Source organism: Equus quagga, unplaced genomic scaffold (assembly GCF_021613505.1).
Source record: "Equus quagga isolate Etosha38 unplaced genomic scaffold, UCLA_HA_Equagga_1.0 268.1_RagTag, whole genome shotgun sequence".
NCBI lineage: Eukaryota > Metazoa > Chordata > Mammalia > Perissodactyla > Equidae > Equus > Equus quagga.
This window is the reverse complement of record NW_025799869.1, coordinates 1,213,285-1,241,123: the sequence shown is the minus strand read 5'-3', so window position 1 is coordinate 1,241,123 and position 27,839 is coordinate 1,213,285. Positions and strand designations below refer to the sequence as shown.

The window sequence follows — 27,839 nt, the reverse complement described above, 5'->3', positions numbered from 1 at the left end:
TGGTCAAAATGCAATATTTAACACGTGGGCATCTTACATGCTACCCTGACGACTGTGGGTGTCACCCGGGAGGGGGAAGATGAGGCGACAGGGACAGGCGAGTGCTCCTCCCGCGGGAAGGGCCTTCACATGATCACACATTTGCCCTTGAGCTTTTCTTTCCTCTTCTGCTGCTTGCTCTTTTTCCCGTCGATCTGTAGGCTCACGGTCCTGCGCTTCTCCAGGTTGAGCAGCTCCTGGAAGAGCTCCTTCACGTTATGGTTGAGCTTGGCTGAGGTCTCCATGAAGGCGCACTTCCACTTGCGGGCCAGGGCCTCGGCCTCACTGCTCTCCACCTCGCGGCTCGGGCTCTCGTCACACTTGTTGCCCACCAGCATGATAGGGATGCTCTCCACGTCCCCTTTGATCTCGCAGATTTGTTCGTAGATGGGTTTGAGCTCCTCCAGGGACTGCCGGCTGGTGATAGAGTAGACCAGGATGAAGGCGTGCCCTTTGGAGATGGACAGCCGCTGCATGGCGGGGAACTGGTGGCTGCCCGTGGTGTCAGTGATCTGCAGCGTGCAGATGCTCTTGTCGCAGCTGATGACCTGCCGGTAGGTGTCTTCCACAGTCGGGATGTAGCTCTCCCGAAACGTGCCCTTCACAAACCTCAACACCAAGGAGCTCTTGCCGACGCCACCTGCCCCGAACACGGCCACCCGGTAATCGTTGCTCTGTTCCGGCATGTTGCTTGACGGCTCCAACTATCAACCAGGAAGCACCTAGCAGAGGAACCAGATGTTTGAGAGAATTAGTAAAAAAGAAAAAAAACATCTGGGAAAGGATGGCTTTCCTCTGTTTTAACGGCACACACACATACAAAAAAAAGTTGAAATGATAAAGTTCACTTTCACTCTCCCAACATAACAACAATCAAATTTCACTTAAAAATTCTTTAATTCTAAATCCAATCATTATAGTCAATACTGGGTTTTTAACGGGGCAGTGGATCTACTCAGTGGCTAACTGGAACCATTCTGTTTCTCCTTACTGGACCATGACTCTGAGCATCTTCGCTCACACATCACCCTATGCCCAGGGGAAAGATGCCGAGGCAGCCCAAGAGAGGCAGAATCAAGGGAAGATGATGGGGAGATGGAAATTAACACCCCCCCAACACACACACACACACACAGTCACAGAATATCTTTATTGTTTTAACTGAAGTACTGTGAACACCTAATATACTGGTCATAATAATATGTGATTTCTTTTATAAGTACCGAGAGGGAGAAGAGAGGAGGAGAACGCTATTAACATTTATTCAGTGTCTACATTAACTCACGAAATCCTCACCACCTTGCAGAACTGGTGTCATTATTCCTGTGTCTCAATGAAGAAACTGGAGACAGAAGGAATCAGGGAACAACGTAATGTCCACCACTTCACACAGCAGTAAGGTGAGGCTGGGACACAAGCCCCAGGCTGGCTGTCACCTGGCCCGCCAGGAGAGAGGGCTGCTCCCAGAGGCTTGCATGCCACTCAGGCCGCGGTGCGCATGGTCTCACCAAGCAGCAAGAGCTGACAGTAACTAGGAAACTTGGAGGGTCCTTTCACCCATCAAAGTTAAAACGATTATAGATGCTTTATTTTAAGAAGCATAGGAATCCTGTTACCAAGATAGTAGTTTAAATAACTATTAATGGTCATTACAATGGAGTATAATGGGGTCTCCTTTCATCAGAGACATCACACCTACCCCAAGGGGTGAGGGTACTTTCTTCACTATAGGTGATCAAACGTCTTTCATCCTGTTCCTTCTTTGCTAAGGAAGGACACAGAACACACAAAAAAGTGGAGAAATAAGCAACATCCAATTATTTTCATAACCAAAGTAGACAAATAATATGGTAAAGTGAAGCATGGGATCCATTTTCTCCAGGCAACCGTTGTGCTGACTCCCATTTTTCTAATCTTAGAGTGACCGAGGGACGGTAATAAAGGCCCTGTACCACAAAGGCATCGTCAGAGGCCAGTGACGATTATTAAGCATAATGAGCCATGGAAGGAAATGGGTGTGCAGTGAATATGTCTACTGGCAGACAGAACTTCAAGTCAAAGCCCAGGACAGCGACAGCCCACGTTCTGATTTCTCTCTGGGTTCACCAGGTACATGTGCCTCCAAACCGGCTCGATTAAATACTCAGCTATTCTTGTGTGTGCTTTGGAATCCCAAACCTACTGAGGAACTGAAGAGGCATCAATGCTAACAGAGAACATAGAAAGATGTCAGGAAGTTCATTAACAGCAATGACCGTGAGAAAGCCTGCCCGGGAGTTTGATCAGTCTATTAAATGCTCATGAGATCATGTGATCAGTTCAAGGGTGCAGCATCGTGATAGACCGTTCTACATTTATAAAATGCAATGGTACATGGAGTCTGGTTTGAAACTTATCCCTGCATCCCCAGAATGAGCCTCTCTTTGTGCTCGGAAGGCAGGGTCCTCACTCAGCCTTGCTTGTGTTACGTTATTTAGCTGCAGACTGGAGTGTGAGCATCTAGCCGGAAGAGAACGTGTCTTAACAAGCTCTGTATCCCAAAGTCTCCAAAAAAGCTGTTGGTCTTCAGCTCACACTCTTTCTATGTTTAGTGAACATGTTGTCAGCCGTGCTAAGGTGTCTTCATCACCAAACTGGCCACCGAAAGATGGAGAGCAAGCGTTAAACATAAAAAAGGAGGAACACATAACTACTGTTATTCATTGGTCCAAGAAATAGCTATTGGGCTTCCTCTAAAGGCCAGGTTCTGGGCGAGGAGCCAGCAAACAACTGTGCAGAGGAGCGACCAGAGGCAGGGGCTCTATTGTCGTGGACCTAGGATCAAGTGGAGCGACAGACATGACAAGATAACTTCACAAATATTTAATCAATTACTTCACAGCAGTGCTGCAAAAGAGAGGTCTGCAGGAACTTGATCACTCCTGGGATCAGGAACAACTTCCCTAAGGAGGTGGCGTGGGAGCAGGAACCTGAAAGATGCACAGGAGACAGGCAGGTGGAAGAGCATAAAGTTCAGTGTGAGGGTATGGGATAGGCCTGGGGCAATGACTCCATACTGATCCTCAGGTCTCGAATGGTTTTCCCCAAACTGCGAACTATATTCTTCCACCTCAGAATCATTCATACTTTACAAGCATTTATAAACATCCTCTAGAGACTATGCAAAGTCAGTGCTTACCCAATAGAAGCTCCCACATTGGAGGACAGACACGCAGGGGAAAGGATGCATTACATCCCACCTGGTAAGTGCTGTGGAAACGCCATAAACCAGTCAGGAGAAGAACTGGTGGGGCATCTAGGTCCATCTGGGGCCTTCAGGAAAGATTTCACAGAGGGCTGGGATTGGCCAGATGGTGAAGTGATAGAAGGCATGTCAGTAAGAAGAAAGGACCTCATGGAGAGGAACAAAGGCAGGAACAGAGCAAATTTTCAAGCTATGGTAGAAAGCTGGTGAGAACTGGCATCTGGGGGCAGAGCTGAGAGAGCAGTGAGTGGTGGCACCATTAATCAAAGTAAAAGGTAGAAGAGAGAAGTAGGTTTGGAGAAAAGGTGGTGGACAGTGAGGAGGACGGAGCTGTGATTGGGTCAGGTTTTTAAGACAAACAGGTGGAGATATCTAGTAGGTGACTGAGTTTCAGTTTGGAAGCTCAGCAGAGAGGTCTAGTCTAGTGATAAATATTTGGGTATCATCCATACATAAATAGCACTATGATAAATAAAAATCACCCATGGAGAAAGCCTGCAGCATGAGAAAAGACCAAACGTCAGAACTGATGTATACTAGCAAGAGAACTTGGCAAATTGCTTCAGGTTTCTGCACTTGAGTTGCTTGAGCTAGAAAATGGAGATGATGACACCACTCGCCCCACAGAGCTGCTGTGGGGTTTGGTGAGATGAAACAAGGGCAGGCATTTAGTATAGGTGCTAGGGCAAAGTTCTCTGGCTATTTTCAGACAGGACCAGGCAGAAAAGGGGGTCACAAAGCAGCATTAAAGACGGGGGAAAACTGGAGAGAAAGTGACAAAATCCCAAGGGAGCAAAAAATGTCAAGAAGACATTGAGAAGATACAACTAAAGCAGTGCTTAGAGGGAAAGCATAGCTATAAACACCTATATTAAATGAGAACAGAGATCTCAAATCAGAAACCTAATCTTCCACCTTAATAGGGAAAAAGAGCAAACTAAGCCCAAAGGAAGAAAACTGAAGGAAAGATGAAATTACAGCAGAAATTACTAAAATTAAAAATAGAAAAACAATAGAGAAAAATCAATAAAACCAAAAGTTCTTTGGAAATATCAACAAAATTAACAAACTTTTATGCTAGACTAACCAAACAAAAAAGTGAGAAGACTCAAATTATTAAAATCAGGAATGAAAGTGGAGACATTACTACTGGCCTTACAGAAATAAAAATGATTATAAGGGACTCCTATGACCAACTATATGCCAACAAGTTAGATAACCTAGATGAAATGGACAAACTACCAAAGCTGACTCAAGAAGAAATAAAAAATCTGAATAAACCTATGACAGGATAATAACCAAAACCTATCCACAAAAAAAGCCCAAGTCTAGCTGGCTTCACTGGTGAATTCCAGCAAACATTTAAAGAAGAATTAATACCAATCCTTCACAAGCTCTTCCAAAAAACTGAATAGAATAGAACATTTCTCACTTTTTCTGAAACCAATATTACCCTGATATCAACACCAGACAGAGATATCACAAGAAAACTACAGACCAGTATCTCTTATAAATACAGATACAAAAGTTCTTAACAAAATACTAGGAAATTGAATCCATCAGTACGTAAACAGTATTATACATCATAACCAAGTGGGATTTATCCTGGGAAGGCAAAGTTGGTGTAACATCCAAAAATTAATATAACACAATATATCAATAAAATAAAAGACAACCTGATCTCCGTAGATACAAAAAGAAAAAAAATGACAAAATTCAGCACCCGATCATGATAAAAAAAAATAATAAACTTAAACCAGCAATAAAAGGAAACTTCTTCAACCAGATAAAGGGCACGTAATGAAAAACCTGCAGCCAACATAACACTTAACAGTGAAAGACTGAATGTTTTCTCCCTAAGATCAGGAAAAAGACAAGACTGTCCACTCTTGCAGCTTCTATTCAACATTTTACTGGAGGTTTTAATCAGGAGATTTAGGCAAGGGAATGATATAAAAGGCATCTACCTCTATAAAAGGAAAAGAAGAAATAAAACTATCTCCATTGCAGATGACACCACCTTGTAGATAGAATATCCTAAGGAATCCACTAAAAAACTATTAGAACTAATAAACTAGCTCGGCAAGTTTTCAGAATACAACATCCATATAAAAAATCAGTTGTATCGTATCTCTACACACTTCCAGTGAACAATCTGAAAGTCAAATTAAGAAACCAATTCCATTTACGATATCATCAAAAGAATAAGATATTTAGGAATAATTTAACAAAGAAGTACAAAACGTACACTCTGAAAATCACAAAATATTGTTGAAATAAACTGAAGACATGAAAAAATGGAAAGACACCCATGTTTATGTATCAGAGGACTTAATATTGTTAAAATGGCAATATTCCCCAAGTCAACTACAGGCTCAATGCAATCCCAAGAAAAATACCAACTGACTACTTTACAAAAATTGACAAGCTGATCCCAAAATTTATACGAAAATTCACAAGGCCCAGAATAGTCAAAACAATGTTGAATTAAAAAAAGAACGAAGTTGGAGGACACATACTATCTGATTTCAAACTCACTACAAAGACATCATCACCAAGATAGTGTGGTACTGGACCAGGACAGACATAGATGAATGGAAAAATCCAGAGTCCAGAAGTAAATTCTCATATTTAGTCAATTTTTTGGACAAGGGTGCCAAGAAAATTCCATAGAGAAAGAAAAGTTTTTTCAACAAATGATGCTGGGACAACTGGATATCCACACACAAAAGAATTAAGTTGAACCCCTCCCTTATATCATATACAAAAATTAACTCAAAATGGATCAAAGACCTAACAATAAAACCAAAAATTATCAAACTCTTAGAAGAAAATAACAGGCCTAAATTTTTATGACCTTCGATTTGGCAATAGTTTCTTAAATGTGATACCAAAAGCATGAGCAACAAGATTAAAATTGGAAAATCTGACTTCATCCAAATTAAATACTTTTGTGTATCAAAGGATACTATTAAGAAAGTAAAAAGACAACTCACAGAATGGGAAGAAATTTCTTCAAATCATATATCTGATAAGGAATTAATTCCAGAATATATAAGGAACTCTTACAATTCAACAACAAAACTAAAAAAATGGGCGAAGGACTTGAATATACAGTTCCCCAAAGAAGCTATACAAATGGCCACTAAGTACATGAAAAGACACTTAGTATTAGTAGTTATTAGGAAAATACAAATCAAAATCACAAGCAAACACCACTTCACACCCACTCAGATGGCTATAACAAAAAACAAACAAAATCCAGAAAATAACAAATGTTGGCAAGGATGCGGAAAAATGGAACCCTTGTGCACTGCTGGGCTAAATATGAAAGGGTGCAGCTGCTTTGGAGAACATTCTATCACTTCCTAAGGGGGTTAAACCTAGAATTACCATATGACCCAGCAATTTCCTCTCCAAAGTATATACTCATGAGAAATGAAAACATAGCCACACACAAAAATCATATATGAATGTTCCCAGAAACATTATTCACAATGGCCAAAAAGTAGAAACCACCCCAATGTCTGCCAACTAATGAATGAATAAGTAAAACGTGGTATATCCATACAAGGAAATATTACTCAGCAATAAAAAGATATAAAGTACATATATGGCCTACAGTACAGATGAACCTCAAAAATATACGCTAAGTGAAAGAAGTCAATGACAAAAGACCGCACATATTGTATGATTCCATTTACATGAGATGTGCAGAAGTGCAAATCTATACGGACAGAAAACACGTTTGTGGTTGCCTAGGGATGGAGTGGGGTGGGCATCGAGGAGAAATGGGAAGCGACTGGACTGGTAAAGTGCATGGGGTTTCCTTTGAGTGATGAAAATGTTCTAGAACTGATTGTGGTGATGACTGTACAACCCAGTGAATATACTAAAAACTATTACATTGTATACTTTAATTGGGTGAATTACATCTCAATAAAACTGTTAAGTAAAAAAAGAGAGACACTGGGGGGAGTGGTAATCCACTGCATATGATGTCACTGTCTATGGATTCTGAAACTGACTCACAGACAGAGGAACCAGTCCACAGACCCCAGTGTCAGGAACAATGGCCTAAAGGTAACAGGCTCAGCTTTGTTCCTTGAACAATATATGCAACATCCTGGTTGAAGCTGACAGTTGTGATGTACAAGGCAGCCTGGTGGGTGCTGGAAATGCCTATCTTCTTGTGGGTGGTGGTTACAAAGGTGTGAACACTGCGTTGTTGTAGGGGAGAAAGGAATATTCCTCCACCTTTCTAGGTCCTTCTGGCTGGGCTAAGAATTAAATTGATGTGAAAAACAATAACAGAAGAAAATCAAACAAATTTAATAACATGTATAGATGGGAGAAACCCAGGAAAATTGAGTAACTCCCCCAAATGGCCAAAGCTACCACCTTAAATAGCATCATCAGCTAAAAACAAAGGAGGATGTTGGGGGTGGTGATTCAAGACTTCAAAGGGGAGGAAGGCAGTTCACATGGAGATGGAAAAGCAAATGTTTGGTAAACAAATGTTTGTCATGCCTTGCAAAGACAATGATGCATGGGGAGGACCTTGATCAAATGCGCCTTGCTAGGTTCCCCCCTAACTACCACACCTAGTTCACATTATACTATAGTTGTCTATGGTGAGAGTTCCTCCCTGGGACAGGCCTTCCATCTTAATTCCTTTGGGCAGTTCAGGGGAAGGTCAAAGTTTCTTCCAGAGTCTTTTGTTCTTAAAAATAATCAAGTCAAAGAGACACATTTTGGGGTGACAAATTCTGATCCCCCACACTGTTACTGTTATAAGGTGGTTGTCCAAATCATTCTAAATGAGTTTATTCTTTTAAAATCGTCATGGAAATGAAATCTCAAGTTTTACAAAAATCATAAAAAACTGGGAAATCCAATAGGATTTGTTCTCAGACCCCAATTAAAGGAATACTATTGTTAGAGATCAAGTATGATAGAAATAGAAAGTAAGGCTTTGATTTTGGTGAGTAGGAGATAGACAAACACAGGCAAAGTTTCAGCTGGGTGGTACGTGGCGGGACATGAAGAGAGTTGAAGTCGTTTTGCAGTGGATTTGAGAGTGAGAGGAATTGATAAGATGGCTGGAGAGACAGGAAGTGTAGATTTCTCTTTAAGGAAACCTGGGGATTAAGGAAGAAGGAAGGAACAATTGGTACAAAGGGGGGTGGTTTGAGGACAGGGAAGATCATCTGCACAGGTCTGGTGATGAACTCTGACGGAGCAAATCTGGGAGAAAGCAGGAGCCACTGGCATCCACAAGGCGCATGGCAGGTTGGTCTCTGAGGAGACGAAAGTGTCGGTGGAGGCACAGGAAGCTCCCAATGAGAGCTGCGCAGACCAACCCCAACCACTCTTGTGGTCTCAGCTTAAAAACTTTCCGACAAATGAAAAATGACACAATGCACGTACTTGATTAAAAAAAAATAAAGGAGATTATAAAACATTCTTTATCCACAGCCAGGCCCTTGCTTCAGCAGAATTAACCACTGTTAGAAAAGAGTGGAAACTCAACTGTGTTTCCCAGCGTGCGCCATTGTAATTTTAACCCATGTGCTACCTGCTTGCATAATAGATCCTAATGCCTTGACTTGTTGACGTTGAACCATATGCATGAAATTAGCACAACTACCTTCTTCCACTGCCTAATTTTTGTTATACTCTATTTTAAAGCACATACCAGTGTTGAACTTTTCCAGACATAATATTTACAGTTTGTTCTAAAATTTAAATTAAGCCTTCTGTGCTTTGTCCGCAGGTTGTTTCTAAATCCTATCAATAAACAGCATTAAAAGGATTTCGTAAAGATTTTTCACTGCAGACGCAGACAGTAGGGCTGGACACACTGAGAAAGAAAGGCCATTTTCATCAAACTTGGCTGAATGAAGCGTAATTTCCTGTATCCGCAGCACTTGGGTCTTACCATTTTTCCCCTATTTTTTTTAGCTTGTTTTTTACCTAAGTAATGCTCAGTTGCCAATTTTTGTATTTCAGTTTATCACCTTCACTGGATCCATTTTACGTTTTGGTATAAACATGACTGATAAACTCTTTTCGATGGTGCTAACATTTCTCGGTTCATGCCTTCTCACTTGACTGATACAGTTCTGCAGCCAAACTAAGTTCAAATTCTTTTTCCTTCAGATTTTAAGGATTATTTAATCTTTAACTTTATTATCCAGGGTTGCTGATGTGAATTCCAAAGCCAGTATGATTCTCCTTCCTTCCTAAGAAAGTTGGCCTTTCCCCTTCTCTTTGGTAGAGCACCCCTAAAACTGCTTTTTAATTGTGGGAGTTGGGGCGGGGGGAAGGGTTAGAAACCTGATGTTTTCTGCAGCTTGAGGAAATTTTCTTCTATTTTTAAAATTACATCATCCCAGCCCCTGTACCTTTTCTCTCATTCCGGAACCTCTATTAGATGATGGACAGATTGTACCTAGCCTTGATTTCTCGAGAACCTTTTCCCTTATATTTTCAATCTCCGTCCTTGTACTCTGGTTTTTCCTTTTTCGCAGAAGCACTTTCTCATCTTAGGTCAGGTGACACCACGCTGAATTTCAACAAGAGGCCAACTGAGGTTCCTTGCCACTGTGCCCTCTTCTCCGAGATATCTCTGGTTCTCTTTCACATTGTCAGTTTTACCAAAAGCCTGCTGGTCTCTGGCTGTCCACTGACAGGTGAAAGAATCATGATGTTGGCTCGTGGAGGCAGCTAGAGCGGCTTTTCTTGATGGTGCACAGATCTGTCCACCACCCATCCAGCCCCTGAATAGGAAGGCTGTCTGGAACGACTTTAAATACACCCTTCTTCTTTCCTGTTCTTGAACTTGCTTGGACTAGACTATCTCTGCAGGCCCTTGCACTTCCAAAAAAGCTTATAGACAGACAGACAAATGAGGGGAAAAAATCAAGAAAAGGGAGTAAACTACCCATCTTAAAGTGTCATAAAATGTAAAAATGTGTTCTATAATAAAGAATTCAGAATAAGACATTTTAAATACTGAAAATGAAGTTAGAGATACAATATTGTGACTCACAAGATATATATATTTGGTCATTCAGATGACCAAAATATACTTCTCATGTATATTTGGTCTTTGTCCACGGTTCCTGGCTCACAGTTCCCCAAACCCTTGGAATTTCCTGAGCTAGAAGAGCAATGGGAGCATCTTTTGTTATATTTGGTCTTTTTCTTTTTAGCATTAGTGGGAAGTGCTCTGTGAGATTAGACGGTCTTGAGGGGATGGGACTCAGGGCCTGTCCCCTCTGCAGCACTTTATTTTTTTTAAGGTTTGCTTTTTGGTGAGGAAGTTTGGCTCTGAGCTAACATCTGTTGCCAATCTTCCTCTTTTTCTTTTCTCCCCAAAGCCCCAGTACAGAGTTGTATACCCTGGCTGTAGGTCCTTCTAGTTCTTCTGTGTGGGATGCCAGCACAGCATGGCCTGATGAGCAGTGTGTAGGTCCACACCCAGGATCCAAACCAGCGAACCCTGGGCCACCGAAGCAGAGAGCACAAACTTAACCACTTGGCCGCGGGGCCAGCCCCATATTCGGTCTTTTGTCCTCAGTTCCTGAAAATGCTTCAGAGCCATAAAGGTGAAATGGGTGTCTGTCACTCATAACAAGCCCTTTCCACCACCATGTTATGTTTTGATTATGTTGTTATATTATGATTTATGCTAATGAGGTGACTTTTGGAAAGCACCTAAGGATGAGAGGGTGGTTACCATGGGAAACAACCATGAATAGAGGGTTGGGATTTTCAGTCCCCGCCAACCTCCTCAATGTCAAGGGAGGAGAGAGGGGCTGGAGGTTGAATGATTCACCAATGGCCAATGACTTAACCAACCACGCCTATGTGATGAAGTCTGCATAAAAACCCAAAAGGACAGGTTCACAGAGCTTCCAAGCTGGTGAACACATGGAGACTAGGGAGCTCAGAGAGGGCGTGGAAGCTCTGCACCCTTTCCCCGCACCTTGCCCTATGCATCTCTTCATCTGGCTGTTCCTGAGTCATATTCTCTGATAACAAACCAGTAATCTAGTACATACCATGTTTCTCTCAGTTCTGTGAGGCACTCTAGCAAATTAATCAAACCCAAGGAGGGGCCGTGGCAACCTCTAATTTACAGCTGGTCAGCTGGAAGCACAGGTAACAACTGGGCTTGCGCCTGGCATCTGTAAAGGAGGGTAGTCTTGTGGGACTGAGTCTTACAGGCCTCAGCCTGTGGGATCTGATGCCATCTCCAGGTAGTCAGGGTCAGAATTGGGTTGAAGTGTAGGACACCCAGCTGGCGTCAGAGAATTTTTGGACATGTGAGGGAACCCGCTCCGCATTGTAACTGTGTGCAGAATTATTAGAGGCTATCCCAGGCCTGGAGGCCTAGATTCTAGGGAAAATGGACTTTGATTTCCTGAGTCACAAAAATTGCCCAGTCAAGTATCCTATGGAAGAAACATCAGATTCATGCGAACAAGGTGGAAGAAACTCCTTGGGTAAAACCACATCTTTATCTGTAGACACCCTTTATCAAACCCACTTCAAAAACAAATAGTTGAAACCAGAGGATAATCACTGATTGGAAGAATTCAGCTCGTTGAGAGCGAGCATTTAGAAAAGTCTGATAATTTAGTGCACTGTCCTGCCAAAATCACCCATCACAGCCTGAGCTCAGAGGAACATGTGCTTCCTGAAGATCAAACAAGCTGTCCCTGCTCAGTTACTGCCTTGGTTTTCCACAGTGCTGTCTCCTCAGACAGATTTGTCTTTATTATAACACCTAAACCTTATTAACTTTAAAGAAATTCCTTATTTAAAGTTGGTACTTAGAGCCTATATTTAAAACTACCACTAATAAAAGGTAAATGGTTCATTTAAGTAAAAATAAAGAGTATTACCGATATGACAATATAAATAAGGCTATCTTAAAAAGATATTAACAATTTTCAACAGAGCATAAGTTCTCTAGGTAAGAGAGTGTACTTTTATATCTAATTAGAAGCTCAATTTAATTAAAGATTTGTTTCATGTACCTTCTTAGCTGAACTGAAAAAATGAAAGATTTGTTAGTGGGGAGCGTTTGCTTGATGATAAACAAGAGTTAAACACCCATGGCTCATCTTTCCCCAAAGAAGCAGAATCCTTTTGCAGGAATCTTGTTTCGTGGTGTTATGGAGACACCCCCCCCATGCAATGTCAGGGCAGGTGCTGAAGCAGGTGACACACCTCACCAGGTGACAGAGCCACCATCCCATATGGGGGTGGGGACAGAGTGGGGGGTCTCAGGTACTCTTTGCAGGACTCATAATATCTGCAAGAATAAAATAAGTGGAGAGAAACTGGGGAATTTCTTGGAATGGAAGGGGTAGAATAAATTATTCTCTAAGAGTTTCATCACTGAGAGGCAAAGAAGCCCACAGCTTAAGCACAGAAATAAGACTAACTGATGTTTGTCTGAAACTACCTCATTTGGAGAAAGTTCGATGGCCAAGAATCCTAAAGAGCCAAATAAAATGCACTGATTGACACTTCAGAAGGCCAAGAGCCTGACTACATTTTGGCCATTATCTGCTTTATGCCTTTTCTTTCCATGCGGGTAAGGGAAATGAAAAGGCAAATCACGTGAATGAAAACAATACCATCGTCCTGGTCAAAAGGACCAGTTACCAAGTCTGACCCTAAATGCCCAATGCAGCATGCAGGCAAATACAGCCAGGCACCGCCTAACGACGGGGATGCATTCTGAGAAATGTGTGGTCAGGCAGTTTCATCACTGTGTGAACATCACAGAGTGCACTCACACAAACCTAGATGGTATCGCCTACTCCTATAGGCTATACGGTACTAACCTTATGGGCCCACCGTCGTCCATGTGGTCCATGATTGACTGAAACCTTGTTATGCGGTACATGGCTGTAAATATCAAAGGATGAAGGCAGATGGAGCACAGAAACTGCACATCACAAGTGTTCAGTGCCACGGGTGACAGCTTACCGTGCCGCCACGCGCAGCCCAGGGTCCTTCCTTCAACGTCAGCACAGGGAACACGATACTGTGTCTGCCTACTTGGTTAGGTGGATTTCTAGTTTTAGCTAATTAAAACTTTACGAAATTGGCAAGTGGCTAAAAACGATTCCTTCAGACAATCATGATCTATTTTGCTTTTGGTGTTATATCTAAGACTCCATCGGCAAAGCCAAGGTCATGAAGATTTACCCCTGTGTTTTCTTCTAAGAGTTTTACAGTTTTACTTCATATATTTAGGCCGTTGATCCATTTTGAGCTAATTTTTGTATATGGTGTGAGTGGAACCCAAACCCATTCTTTTACCTGTGGATATCCACTTGTCCCAGGACCACGCGTTAAAGAGACAATTCTTTCTCCATGAGTGGTCTTGACCCCCTTGTCAAAAATCAATTAACTGTAAATGTGAAGGTTGATTTCTGTCTCTCAATTCTTTGCAATGGTCGATATGCCTATTCTTACACGAGTACCACGCTGTTTCATCTACTGTAACTTTGTAGTAAGCTTTGAAATCTGTAAATGTGAAGCCTCCAGCTTTGTTCTTCTTTTTCAAAATTGCTTTGGGTATAGGAGGCCACTTGGTAATTTCATACAAATAGATAAACTGGACTTCGTCAAAATTAAAAACTTTGTGCAACAAAAGACATTATCAAGAAACTTAAAAGAGGATATACCAATGGGATAAATATTTCATATATCTGATAAGCATCTAATATCCAGAATATATAGAGAACTCTTACAACTGAACAACAAAAAGATCAACCAACCAACTAAAAAATGGACAAAGAACTTAAATAGATAGTTCTCCAAAGAAGATATACAAATGGCCAATAAGCACATAAAAGATGCTCGGCAACATTAATCATCAGGGAAATGCAGATCCAAACCACCATGCAGTGCCACTTCACACGTACTAGGATGGCTACTATCAAAATCACGACAAAAACCCAGAAAATAAAGAGCAAGTGTTGGAGATGTGGAGAAATTAGAACCCCATGCATGGCTGGTAGGAATCTAAAATGGTGCCACCACTATGGAAAAAATTAAATATAGAATTACCATAAGACTCAGAAATCTACTTCTGGGTATATAACCAAAATAAGTAAAATAGATATACAATTGACATGTAGATATACAATTGAAATAGTTGAAGAGATATTTGTACACCCACGTTCATAGCAGCATTATTCACAACAGGCAAAAAGTGGAAGCAAACCAAGTGTCCATGGACAGACGAATGGATACACAAAATGTGGCGTATACATACAATACATACATACAATACAATAAGAGAACATCATTCAGCCTTAAAAGGAAAGGAAATCCTGACACCTGCTACAACGTGAATGAACATTGAGAACATTATAGTAAGTGAAATCAGCCAGCCACAAAAGGACAAATACCATACGATTCCACTTATACGAGGTCCCTACAGTAGTCAGAGTCACAGAGACAGAAACTAGAATGGTGGCTGCCAGGTGCTGGGGGGGAGAAAAGAACAGGGAGTTCATTTTTAAGGGGTGCAGAGTTTCTGTTTCGCCAGATGAAGCTGGGTGGTGGTGTTGTTTGCACAGCAACATCAATGCCCTCGATGCCACTAAACCGTACACTTGGAAATTGTGAAAATGGTCAATGTCATGTCATGTATATTTTACAATAAAAACACGTGATTGTAAGTGAAAACACTGTTAGCAACAACTAACGCACAAATTAAAGCCCACACTCATCCGTGAGCACAATGAGCCCCATCATCAGCAGCGCTGGTGGAGCAGACAGGCCCCTCTCCTTTGTCATCCACATGACACAGGAAGCAACGGGGTCTAATCTGATCTGACAAGGCCAAAAAATCTAATTTCCTAAGAAGACCAATTAAAATCTGCACCTACTTCCTGGCCCTAATTTCATCTTGTATTAATGGTCACGTGAAGCCATCACTATCAGCCATGGCATTTAAAACTAAGCCTGGAGACTGCGCTGTCCAGTACGGGGGCCACCGGCCACTGGAAAAGCAGCCAAACCAAAGGCGACGTCCTGCACGGGCTTTTGAACGCCTCCCGCAAAAAAGAATGTTAAATGTCGCACTCAGAATTTTGATATCGATTACTAGTGGAAATGACATTTCATACACATTGGGTAAAATAAAATACATTATTTAAATTAATTCTACCTTTGTCTTTCTACTTCTTTAAAGATGGTCACTAGAAAATGCAAAATTACGCGTGCAGCTCATATTGCATGTTTATTGGTCTGCACTGCTCTAGGACATGAAAACAAACCTCTACTTGCTTTTTTTTTGCGCAAACTTTAACAACACGTCATACATAATCCAATATGTTACAAAATTTAACTAAACTTGATTTTTTAAAAAGTGCTTAGAATCCTCTTCTTATTAATAGCGAAAGGGAAAAAGCCACAAGCCACTGGAAAAGTCTTATTTTTCCGCTGTGGTAAAATATTTAAAATAATACACCAACATGCATGACGACAAACTCAAACGCATTCCTCTCTCAGAATCCTACAGGAAGAGAAATAGAAAATAACGCCGCAGACGCGAGGAAACCAGGATGAGAAGTTACACAGGGGAGAGACTGGCGAAACAGTGGAGCAAAAGTATAAATATTCCAAACACACTTCAGAGCATCTATTTGCCAGAATGATTATCTTTAGCTAATAGGATTCTTTAGCACATATATTCTTCTCTCGGTATTTAACTATTATTCCTATTTTCTCTCTCCACCCCCCCCCCCCCCCCCCCACTAATATCAGTGCCACGAAGGCAGCGTCCCTGTGCGAGACATTCACCAGCATGCCAAGGCCTCCATCCCAAGGCCAGACACACCGGAAATACTTAGCACATACTAACTGATTATCTGCTGTTGAAACACATTTTTGTGGGCCAACCAAGGAAATTGTACCAGAGAAGATAAAGGAACTCTTCAAAGAAACAAAATAAAGTTTTGAAAAATCTATGTAAGAGTAACCACTCGGAGGTTGGCAATATCGACTGACATAGAAAATTACCAAAGGAGAGGTGGTACCAGCACAGACACACAACCAGAGGGGAATGACTGCCTCACGTCGTTCACCAGCAAGCTGTTGCAGCAAAGAAGCTGAAGCCAAAAGTCGGCAGGAACTACTGGACACGCATTTGGATATTTTATTTATTTTTTAATATGTAAAAGAGACCTTTAAGATATAGTAGATTCTTTACAATATTTCACATGGAGATGAGAAGCAACCACAAAAATATTGTTGAACACACAATGGTTCACTAGTTATCTCGCAGCAAAGGAAATATAAGTGTTGCAGAATTAAAAGGCAAGTGATGTTTTTCTTTTCTACAGAAAGCAACTGAGGTAAATTCATTGCCATTTTCCGTGTGGCGGGTGGCTTTTAGCAGTCTGCCATAGAGCAGCTATTTCCCCAAAATAAGCACACTCCCTCCTTCCCAGTAATAGAAAGGTGACATTTTAAAGACAAGGGAGGGACACAGTACCTGCTTGGAAAAACCATTGTCCTTTGGAGAGAGCATTTTGAAAAGAGATGTATAAAAATGCTTCCACCAATATAGGATTTTGCCAAAAGGAAAGGAAACGCATCCCTAAAAAGCTATGTGCACAGTCAAAAACTCAAAAATCACATTTTTTATCATTTTAAAGGTCTCCCAAATGAAGGATTTCCATGGGTGTGGGCGCATTTGATAAAAACACATCAACGCAATGTGTTTCAGTTCTATTTCGAGAATGTGTGGTGGACATCAGAGATGACATGAGGCCAGAGAAGGGCTCCCTGGAAAGCTGCCATCTGAGCAAAGATTTGAGAGGGGTGACAGTGCGAACTCCACATACCTGCGGGAAGAGACCCTCACAGGGAGAAGAGCAGGTGCCAACACAGATGCCAGTGTCACATGTTCTAGGAACTTGCAGGATTCCAGAAGGCAGGGAGGGAGAAAAGTAGATGAGGCCAGCAAAGCAGTGGGCACAGGTGGGCAGGGGTAGACGCAGCTTTTACCGTGAGAAGGACGGGAGGCCACCGAGGATTTTGCACAGAGAAGGGACAGACCTGACCCCGGCTGTCCCAGGACCTCGGCGAGGACAGAGGGAAGGAGTGGACTCACGTGGCCCTCTCTCCCGGACATCTCCACCCACTGCCTTGGAGACATGTGCAAAATGGAACCATCACCCTCTACCACCCGAACCACTCCCGTAGACTGTGTTCATCTGGGTCCGTGGTGATGTTTTCCTTCCAGTCGTCCAGGCCTGACCCCGTGGAGTCCTCCTGAAGCCCCCGTGTCCTCTTGTACCTCATGTCCAATCCATCAGCAAAGTGTGTCAGTGACGTCTTCCAAACACGTCCAGACCTAACCACGAATCACCTTCCCCGTGGCCCCCACCCTCTCCAAGCGACCATCCCCTCTTACCTAGATCACTGCAGCAGCCTCCGCCAGTTTGCTTCAGACCTTGAGCCATTCCACTCATCTCCCCAGCCAGGCACCAGATCACGTCATTCCTGTGCTCAAAACCCTCCCTCGGCCATCCTGTCTCCCTGAGAGTGAGAGCTAAAGGACTCTGCCCCCACCGGCACCCTCTCCTCCCTCCTCCTATTTTACCCTCAGCTCATGCCATTCCAACCATATTAGTCTCCTTATTGCTGCTTGGACATATCTGCATGCTCCTGCCTCAGGGCCTTTGCACTGGCTTTTCCCTCTACCTAGAGCACTCTTCCCCCTACCCCTTCCACAGGCCTATGTTCATACACCACTTTCTCAATGAGACTTTCCCTCAGCACCCCAACTGAATTCACAATCCCAACCTCACCCTGGAGTCTGTAACCTCTTCCTGCTTCATTTCTCTCCACAGCACGGATCCATTTCTGACATACTATGAATTGACTCTAAGATCTGTGCTCACCTCCACTCTACTGTGAGCTCCACAAGAGCGCTGTATCTGTTCTGTTCACTGCTGTCTCCCCAGGGCCTGAACACCACCGGCCCATAAGAAGTGTAGACTAAGAATCTGATTGGTGTGTGAAGGCATCTGTATTTTACTTTAATGAACAGCTCAGCAAGGCCAGGTTGAGCAACATGCCCCAGGTGACAGCAACATGGGCAGAGACTTGGGTGTCATCACTACCTGGCCATGCACCTGTGGTTGCCATATATGTTTCATTGGGCTAAGTGGGACCTCGACGTGGCTGCAGGCTGAAACAACAGAGGAGGAGTGTGGACCACACCTAGGCCGCTAGTTCCACGACAGGGTTGCAGGCAGGGCTGCTGCCAGTGATGTCTCCTAACAGCCAGACCAGGACCGTGTGCAGGCGCCACAGAGGGAGAGGCCTCCACAGACTGAGGCTCCATCCCCGGAGGCCTCTGATTGTCAGAAGGAGGGTGGTGTGACCGCCACAGTCAGCACGGGGGAAAGCAAGGTGAGGTGAGGCTGGAGAGTGAGGCACGGCCAAGACCCTATAGACCTTTGGAGGGCAACATGCAGCCACTGAAGGGGCCTGGCCTCAACAGAGAAAGTGCAAGAGAAGTCCAGCACTACAAATCAGGCCAAAAATGGGCAGCTTGGACTAGAGTGACAGCCAGGAGGGAGCTCAGCTGGTGATGGTTGGTGAGGGAAGGAGTTAAGATGTGGAGAGAGAACGTGTCAAGGAAAACTCCCAAGGTTTCCACTCGGTGGAACTGAAGAGATGGGATGAGATCATTTCCTGGGGGAAGGCTGGGCAAAGGTCAGCTGGGGGGAGGATGGTGAAAGGGTCTCTGGGACCGTCGAGGGCTCACATCTAGCGGGCAGGTGGATGATGGTCCGGGGTCAGCTGTAGGATCCGGGCCCAGAATGCACAGTTGGGAGTCATCTGTGTTGAGGCAGGGATTGCAGGCCAGAGTGTGGATGAGATGGCTTGTGAGGACAAAGAGAAGGGAGCAGGGGACTCAGACATGCCACAGGAGACTCTAGAATTCAGTGTTTGGAAAGACGGTGGGTCTGCGAAGAATTAAAAGAAGGAATGGCCTCAGGGTAGAAGCCCCTGAAGTGACGGCCCCCGCTGTGGAAGCCAAGGGCAGTGAGGACTTCAAACCAGAGGCCCGACAGCCTGAACTGGGACTAAGAAGTGAAGCACAAGGAGAACTGGAGAGCACCCCCAGTGGGAAGCACTTGGAAGTCACTAGCAAGAGACACTGTGCTGGCACCACGGGCGGAAGCTGGACGGCAGTAGGCGGAGGAGTGAGCACGCGATGCAGAAATTCACACAGGCAGATCAGAAATCGTTCCCGAGACTTTGGTTGTGAATGGGAGGAAAGGCTGTGAATTGGTGGCTGACGGATATCCAGTTTTGATTTTTAAAAGAGGGTGTTTTTTAAAATTCATTTTGAAATACAGAGACATAAGCATGTGTAAATGTTAATGGGAAGATAACAACTGAATATGCTGGCAAGATGAAATGTAAGTTCTGGGCGAGGGTTGAGGAGAGGTTGAACAAGCATGCTGTACAGACAGGATGCTGTGGTCAGGCAGGGATGCTCCACTGTCCCTCTGGATGTGGCAGAGGACCCGGACTGACCAAATCCCCTCTCACTGTGACTGTGGGTGTGCCCCTTACGAGGAGCGGAGGAAAAAGACTAAAGTCGCCCTGGATGGCATGTGAACATAGGCTGAGGAAGGACACGGAACTAGGGGCCAATGCCCCTGCTAAGCAAACGAGAACACCCAGGAGGTCAGAAGCTGATGGAGTGAGAAAAGGCAAGGGCGTACAGTCAGGAGCTGTGAACCATTAATCAATGAGTATTTATTTGTGTCTGCTCTGTGGTTACTAGGAAACTCAGCACAATGTGCTATAAAAGGCTGTAGCTACTGATGTGTCTAGAACCCAAAGACACATAACATCAGATAGTCCTTAGCAACACCTGCCCTCAGCAGGCTCCCAGTCAAGCCCGGGACCCCCAGAGTCATGACACAGATGAACAGCTCAAGTCTAGAACAACAAAAATCTCAAGCAGGGGATACTCTTGCATATTGAAAACAGTGTGAATTCAGTTACAGAGTCGGACCTGCCTGTGGGGAGATGAGCAGGGGCAAGGAACAGAGGAAAAGAGCACTAGTGAAAGAAGGAATGCAGATTTAACCAGATACGAGATGGGGAGTCCCCGTGGGTCTGGCTCAAAGAGAAAGATGTAAAGAAAAAGAGTCAATATTTTAAGATTAATTGGAGAGTGCGCATACTAGGTAGATGAGGAAAGTTTGACGCTGGAGGCCAGGAATCCATCCAGAAGCAAAGAGCAACTATGAGCCGTTGGGCTTCACGCCAGGTTGTAAAGGAGAATAAATCTGAGACGGGGAGAGAGGGGAACCGTTGTGAGGCTGCTCAGATGGCAACCACCCTCACACCCCGGAATCCTGACCCTATAGCAAGTGTTGAGACAAGCTTGATCTTCAAAACATCTTTGATTTAGGTATTAATAGCCCCATTTTACAGATGAGGGAGCTAGACTCTGGATGGTTAAAGCCACAGTGCACTGTTGCAGAGCCGATAAGTGGCAGAACCTGCATTTCAACTCAGGTTTAGGAAGCCGGGAAAGGCATTCAGGCCAATCCAAGCTAGCAACCACTGAACAGGAGCTCTGACTCTGCAACACTGAGGAAGGAAGCGCTTTATGCTGACCTGCAATATTGCCAAGCAACTTCCAGACCGGGATCATATTAATTTAAGAAGTGCAACAATGATGTTAGGCAGCTAATAATGAATGACTGTGTATGTTCTATGACTCATCAAAAAAGTCATAGATGCCTCATAAAAGGTCCACACCAAAAGCTGCACCCTCAGCAACCAGACCAAGTGGTCAATATAACACCCGCTTGCAGAAAAACACGGGTCATACTCACGTCACAGGGTGTTTCAGTCATTATTTTAATGTAGCCCTAACACCATGGGCAAAGAGGCCTAACAAGGCTGACCAATAACCGCCCAGGCCACAGGAGACTGGAGTCGGAGTAGGAGCTCTGATTTTGCTGGTCTTTGCAGGTCTTAGGAGAAGGAAAGGTGGTGATATGAAAATGCTTAGGATTCACGCACCTTTCAATGCTGGGGTAAAATAAAGACTCACAATTCCCAATTAGTACAGATTTCTAATTAGCACAGTTCCCAATTAGCACAAGGCCTATAGTTAGGGTTGGGTCGCACTGGCTGTCTCAGGGCTGTAGAGCCCCAGCATGGCTTGTGTTTCCATGTGGAACAGCTTCACTGGAATCTAGAATTGTCCTAAAGGACAGAGATGGATAATCTCAAGACAGAAAATTCTTAGAACGTCCATGGAAGAATGAAAATAGCACAAGAAAGTTACCAGTGCAAATATCAACAATATCTCATGTTTGGAAATGCAAAACAATAAAAGACAAAGTCATATGCTTTTCCAAGGTATTAACTTGGTTGGGCTCATCGTTCCACATTAATTCACAATGGCAACTTACTCAATATCATTTCTGTCTCAATCACCAGAAATAGCCTCTTTCCCAGAGCTAAATAGGATGGGAAGGAGGGTTGGTAATGAAACATTTACCATGTGAGTTACAAGTTGAGCGGTCAATGGTAAGGAAGCAGCATCATAGTCGGGTGTTAACAAAATGGTATCAAGTCAAAGAGAGACAGATATCAACCACTAGCTAATTAGTGAGAAAGCCAGAAAGACAAACGGGAGTGCAGTGTCCACAGTGTTTCACGTACATCTGTCCATGTCAGTACATACACCGACATATTGTGCTTTTTAACAACTGCATAGGACTCCCCAGAGAGCTGGTTCATCATTTATCAACCAGTTTCTCACTAAGTGCTTTTTTTGATTAACAAACAGCCTTAAACATAAATACCTCATCACATTTTTGCGTCTATCTGTAGAATAAATTCCCATTAGTGGAACTGCTAGATCAAAGAGTATGTGCTTTTTAAATTTCATAGGGATCACCAGGTGCCCTCCAAAATTACTTTTTTTACTTTTACTTTGTTAAATTTGGCTACATACGAGATTTTAAATTTCTGTTCAGAAAAAAACAAACAATAAACCACATCAAAGGACAAATGACAGCTAGAAACAAATATTTACAACCTATTTCAGATGAGTTCTAATTTCCTTAATACAGTGGGTCTCAAAGTTGGTGAGCAACCAGTCACCTGAGACTGCTGGGTTCAACCCCGGAGACACAGATTCAGTGGGGCCCAAGCGGATCCAGCCCTGTCCCGGGTGAGGGAATGGTGAGGTCTGCCGAGCACAGTGGAGACCCACAGCCTTACCCAGGATGAATACCATCCTTGTAAACTAATGGGAAAGTGAGCAGAGGGAAGAACATGCAGATCCCAAAGATGCAAATTACTTTTAACATACGAGAAGACGCTCAATGTGACACAAATAAATGCAATTAAATGAGTAATGAGAAACAGACTTCTTGTTACCTTGGAGAGGATCAAAGCATTTGATAATGCACTGGACTATGTGAGGTGTGAGGAAATAGCCCTCATACACCGTTGGGAGCAGGTGAAAGAAATCATAATTCTCCTAGATTTACAACTTTATTCTTTATGTTTAAATATTTGCTCCAACAACCTGATTTATTTCTCCATCTGAAATCGTCAATAGATTCAGAGGAATTTAAACTAACACTCAAAAGTATGGAAGAATGAAGAAGAGATGCACGGAGTGTCATCTGTAAATCTATCTGGGAAAATCAAAAATAAACAAACATTTGGTTGTCATGATATTCTGGGAAATTTAGGTTCTTTTCAAAATCTACGTCACCCAGTCATTTCTACCATTCAACAGTTGCAACCTCCTCTTGGCTTGTCAAGACTTACACGGATCGTACTAAAACAGGAATGCCACTCTGCAGTCTGCAGTGCTCACCCATTCATTCTGTGGTCAAGAACCCAAAGAAGTCCAAAAAGGCATCAAAAGAGAAGCACAGTCCTCTGTGAGTGAGGGGACTAGTCCACAGGCCCCTTTCTTTAAATCTCAGGGGACTATTTCCTAGGCGAGCAGGCAATGATCTTAGGCATGTATGTGTAATTGGGGGCCCTGGGAGAGGCAGCTGGGTGGTAGAGTTGGGGAGATGAGTCCAAGTTTATACAAAAAGGAAAATGCCATCCAGCCGGATTCCTGTAGAGCTGAGTGACTCCTGGCTTTGCTCTGGATGCAGGGACCTGGACACTGATCACTTTCCCTTTTTGCTCAGTATCATCCAAAAATAACCACCACACTCAAAAGTCACAGAAGTGCCCCAATAAAACGATGGGAGTGTAAAGATGACATAGGAAGGAAAGCCTCCCCGTGCAAGGGCTCCTGGCCGAGCTCTGGGGAGCATCCCTTCTGGAGCCCAGCTTCAGAAGCTAAGGGGGGAGAGAAAGAGACTATTATGGCAAGTCCTAATGGGAAGCTCCTGTGTTCTCCTATTTCCCCAGAAAAACAATCACTTTCCAGACACTAATTAGCTTCAGAAAAACACTGCACAAATTCCTTTCATACAAAACGCCGCTCTCTTTAAATCTCCCATTGTGATTTCCAGGATGAGAGCCCGTGTGATGGAAATGGTACCCACCCCTCCAGCACCCATTGATCACAGAGGCTATCTGGGGACTGGGTGGAGACACTGACACCTTTTCCCTAAGGTCCTGCATTTCTGCATTTCAAGGAGTCAGTATTCACGAGTCAGTCAATGATAAAGCACTACATTTCTCCAAACTTTATCCAATGGTGTTGAAATAGATAGAAACATCGAAAACACACATTCCAGTGAAGGATAACGTGGAAAGATGTGTAAAGCATCTTCAATCACCCAGTAAATACTAGCTCACCAGCTGTTTATCGATTTTACAATATGTTTGCTGCTATTTGCCCAATAAAGCAATTTAAATATGGAAATGGAATGACTGCTAACGGGACCTGGGGGCTCACTTGCTGACGTCTGTAACTGGACGGGACTGAAGCAAACTTGGTCCGAAGTGGTGACGCCCATCCTAGAAGTGCCCCTTTGTTTCTGCCACAGGAGACCCTGTGTTTAAGTCTCTTCACTCATTATACTTCATAGAATCAGGGACTTATTTGACCCCATCCTCTTATTTCACTGATAAAGACGTAAGTAACAGGTTCAAAATTGTACCACTAGTTAATGGCAGGGAAGGAGGGACACAGGTCTTACAGCAACTGAGGAGCATTCGTATATTTATTTTTAATAATGTTCAAGTGGTTTAATTTATTGACTCCTGACTTTTCAGCACTTACATTGCTTTGCCGAAAGGTTAATCTATAGCCGTGCTGGCCAATACCCCAGCCACTCGCCACACAGGCTATCAAGCTCTTGAAACATGGCTAATCCAAACTGAGATGTTCTGTAAGTGTAAGACTTAACAAAAAATTGTAAAATATCTCAATAGTATTTTGTATTAGTTACATCTTTAAATGGTGATTTTTAATGTATTGTTTTAAAGCAAATACTTATTAAAATTAATTTTACCTGTTTACTTTTATTTTTCTGATGTGACTATAGGACACTTTAAATGATGCGTGTGGCTCCCACGTTGTTTCTACTGGACAGCACTGAGTGACGGGGAGGCTCTTACTGCACTGAAGAGAGAGCTACAGGAATCTTGCTTTCCGGAATCTGCCGGTGGCGAGAGCAAAGGAGAGGGAACGAGAGGACCTTTGTGCCAGTACTTTAAAGAATACTAACCTGGTCAAGGAAGAGAGACTTGCAACCACATAATGAACTAAAAACTAAAGCATTATTTGAAATCAGTGAAACGATTTTAAGTTAATCCTTAAATGTGCATGCGTGTGTAAATTCAATTTATAAGAGAACAATAGCAATTGTGACATGACAACCATCACCTTCCCTTTGGATTAAGAACAGCTATTTTCCTATAAAAATTATAACCACAAACAATTAATGGCATAGAAATCAGGTCTGCCTTTAAAGAGACATCTGTCCATTGTAAATACCCATACGAAATACATGATAGATAGAAAGATAGACGGTTGATGGGTAGATAGATGACAGACAGATGGATCCAGTCCACCTTATTAGTGGGAATTGGGCACACTGGTTATCCGAATTGAAAGTTACAGGGCAGCACCGAGCCCTTTTAACTTAAAACAGCCAGCAGGCAACCGCCTCACCCCAGACAACCAAATGCTTCTTTTTGTAACAAAGAAATTTGCCTTACTGCAAAAATTTACTGCATTTATCTTGGGAGAAAATGAGGATTTTGTCTAAATCAATAGGCTAGTTTCTAATATACTAATATGTCAACTACGGCCACCAAATCAGCAGAATGAACAATATGTTTTTCTTATCACAGAGACACTCTTTGATAAAAGAACCCCCCTTATTTTCCAAAGGCTTTACTTTCCCAGTAAGATGTGCAGGCATCAGAGCAGAGCCAGGATTCACCCTGAAATAATACATTTCCCACAAAGTCATGTGCGGTTTATAGGATGTGTACAACATGCAATTAATACCAAGCCCTCTCTGCTCCTCTCACGGTGAAGCGGCATTGCCGATGGCTGAGGATGCTAGATTGTTAGACACACGCTCAAAGGGGACTTCCACAACTTGGAATTCAATTTGGGTGTTTTCTGAGTCTCCTCTTAGAAACAACTCTATTAAAGCTCTAACAAAAGATTCTGGAGGTTTCTGCAATAACCATGCATATATATCTGCCATCTGCAGAGAGAACTGAGGACCGAGCAGCAATGCCGTGTCGTGGTACAGCCGGCAATCACTTTTCTCTCTCCCCTCCTTTCCCTGTGTTCCCCAGGGACCATCATCCCTAATACCAAATGAAATGTCATGTGTTAAATGAGATGAAAATGTTGCCTTGCCTTCCATCTTCTGTTTCTATAAGATGAACTATGGGTCTTCCTGCGCCACACAGGACCTCCAGCATTTCCAGAAACAGAATTGTTGACAATTTGCAATTTCAGACAACTGAAAAACTAGTATGATTCCCCCACAAATTTGTTAAATTTATTCTAATTTTATCCTCCCCTTTTCTATCCCTCCCACTCCACCTCTTCGAAGCCAAATGCCACTGGAGAAGCAGCACATTTGGACTGATCTGGAATGTAAAATGCTCCAGCCTTTTATTGTTACCTACAAAATCACCCTTAAAAAGAATATTTTTAAAGTTTTTAGTTCAAAGCAGAAAAGGTCCCTAAGCTAAGACTAGCTTCTCACATGGAAGGGGATTGTTCAAAAGATAAGAAGGCAAACATGTAGGATAAATTCCTAGGGAAGGTAAGTTGTGTCACCGCACAGTCCAAGACGCTGAATCCCAAACGTTGTATTTCACCGTTCATGGCTATAACACGATTCACAGAGCTGCTCGTGTAGAAGTCACCCAAATCCCCACAGAACGTGCATGCATTGGAGTTTTAAAGAGAAAAACAGCATTTTTCAGGACAGACAACTCAGGCAGGTCCCCACCACTCGAGAAGCCAGCAAAGCTTTGCAGGTGAGCCCGGGAGCTGTCAGCAGTCATTGTCATCTATGGGAACCACATTCTTACAACTAAAGACGGGATTGCTGTGCCTCTCCTGCATCCTGCTCTGACAACAAGGATACAGGAAGAAACACACGTAGATATCACGAAACGCATTCTTTTTTAAAAGAAGAATTAGAATATTCAGCCAAGTCTCGGCCAAGCCCATGAACCACTGCGGTCTAGCAGGAAAACACGCTGAACAAGACAGCAGCGGCTAACGTGCTCCGCATCTTTCTTTCGGCCACATCTTTTTATGACTTTCGTAAACCCATCAAATCAACTTCCACATTAATAGGAACACCTGCACCATAGAATTTTCTAAAACGCTAATTCCTGTTTTGGAAGGGATCCCAAACAATGTGTAAGATACAGGTTATTTTTTTAAAGAACATGTTTTAGACAAAGGTATCAAGATGCTCACACTCCCTGACAAAGATACAGAAATGCAGCTTTTTCCCCTCGCCAACTCCAATATTTATTTTGCTGACTCGCCCACCCAGATAGTGGCAATCCCTTTTCAGGGCTGGCGAACACGAATGCCAGCGCCGTCAGTGCCCCACTGCGGACGCAGGGAAGCCACAGCAAAGGAGGGGACATCGGTTACCTGAGGAAGAACTCCGCTCCGCGCCTCTGCCGAGCTCGCCTCGCATAGGACAGGCCAGCGCAGGCTGTGCGGATGCGGGCTCCTCCCGGAGGCAGGCGGGGCGCGCTCCCTCGCGCCGCCGTGACGATGCTGTCAGCTGCTCGCCCGCCCGAGCGCCCCGCGCCCCCGCGCCCCGCGCGCACCTGCGCCCCGCGCCCCCGCGCACCTGCGCCGCCCAGCCCGGGCGGGCCTGGCACGGTCACAGCCGCCCCGCCGGCCCCCGGCCTTCCTCCTCCTTCGCCCCCTTCAATCTCTGACTTCTCATCTGTGCCAACGGCTGCAGCGGCGGCTGCTCCTGCTTAAATGGCGCCTGCTCGCCTCCAAAGAGCTTTTAGGTGCCACCTACTG

General features: G+C 43.6%; 1 protein-coding gene across 2 annotated transcripts; it reads right to left on the bottom strand.

The window, feature by feature from the left end:
* Positions 1-125: 125 nt before the first annotated feature.
* Positions 126-27,696, bottom strand: LOC124233855 (GTP-binding protein Di-Ras2). 2 transcript variants are annotated; one of them, XM_046651108.1, is made up of 2 exons: positions 27,658-27,696; positions 126-761 (listed from the first exon to the last, which is right to left on the bottom strand). In XM_046651108.1, the coding sequence occupies exon 2, from the start codon at positions 723-725 to the stop codon at positions 126-128; it is 600 nt and encodes a 199-aa protein (XP_046507064.1). In that variant the 5' UTR covers positions 726-761; positions 27,658-27,696. The 2 variants fall into 2 exon arrangements, with proteins under 2 accessions (XP_046507064.1, XP_046507065.1); XM_046651109.1 differs by lacking the exon at positions 27,658-27,696 and adding an exon at positions 27,453-27,559.
* Between the last annotated feature and the right edge of the window lie 143 nt (positions 27,697-27,839).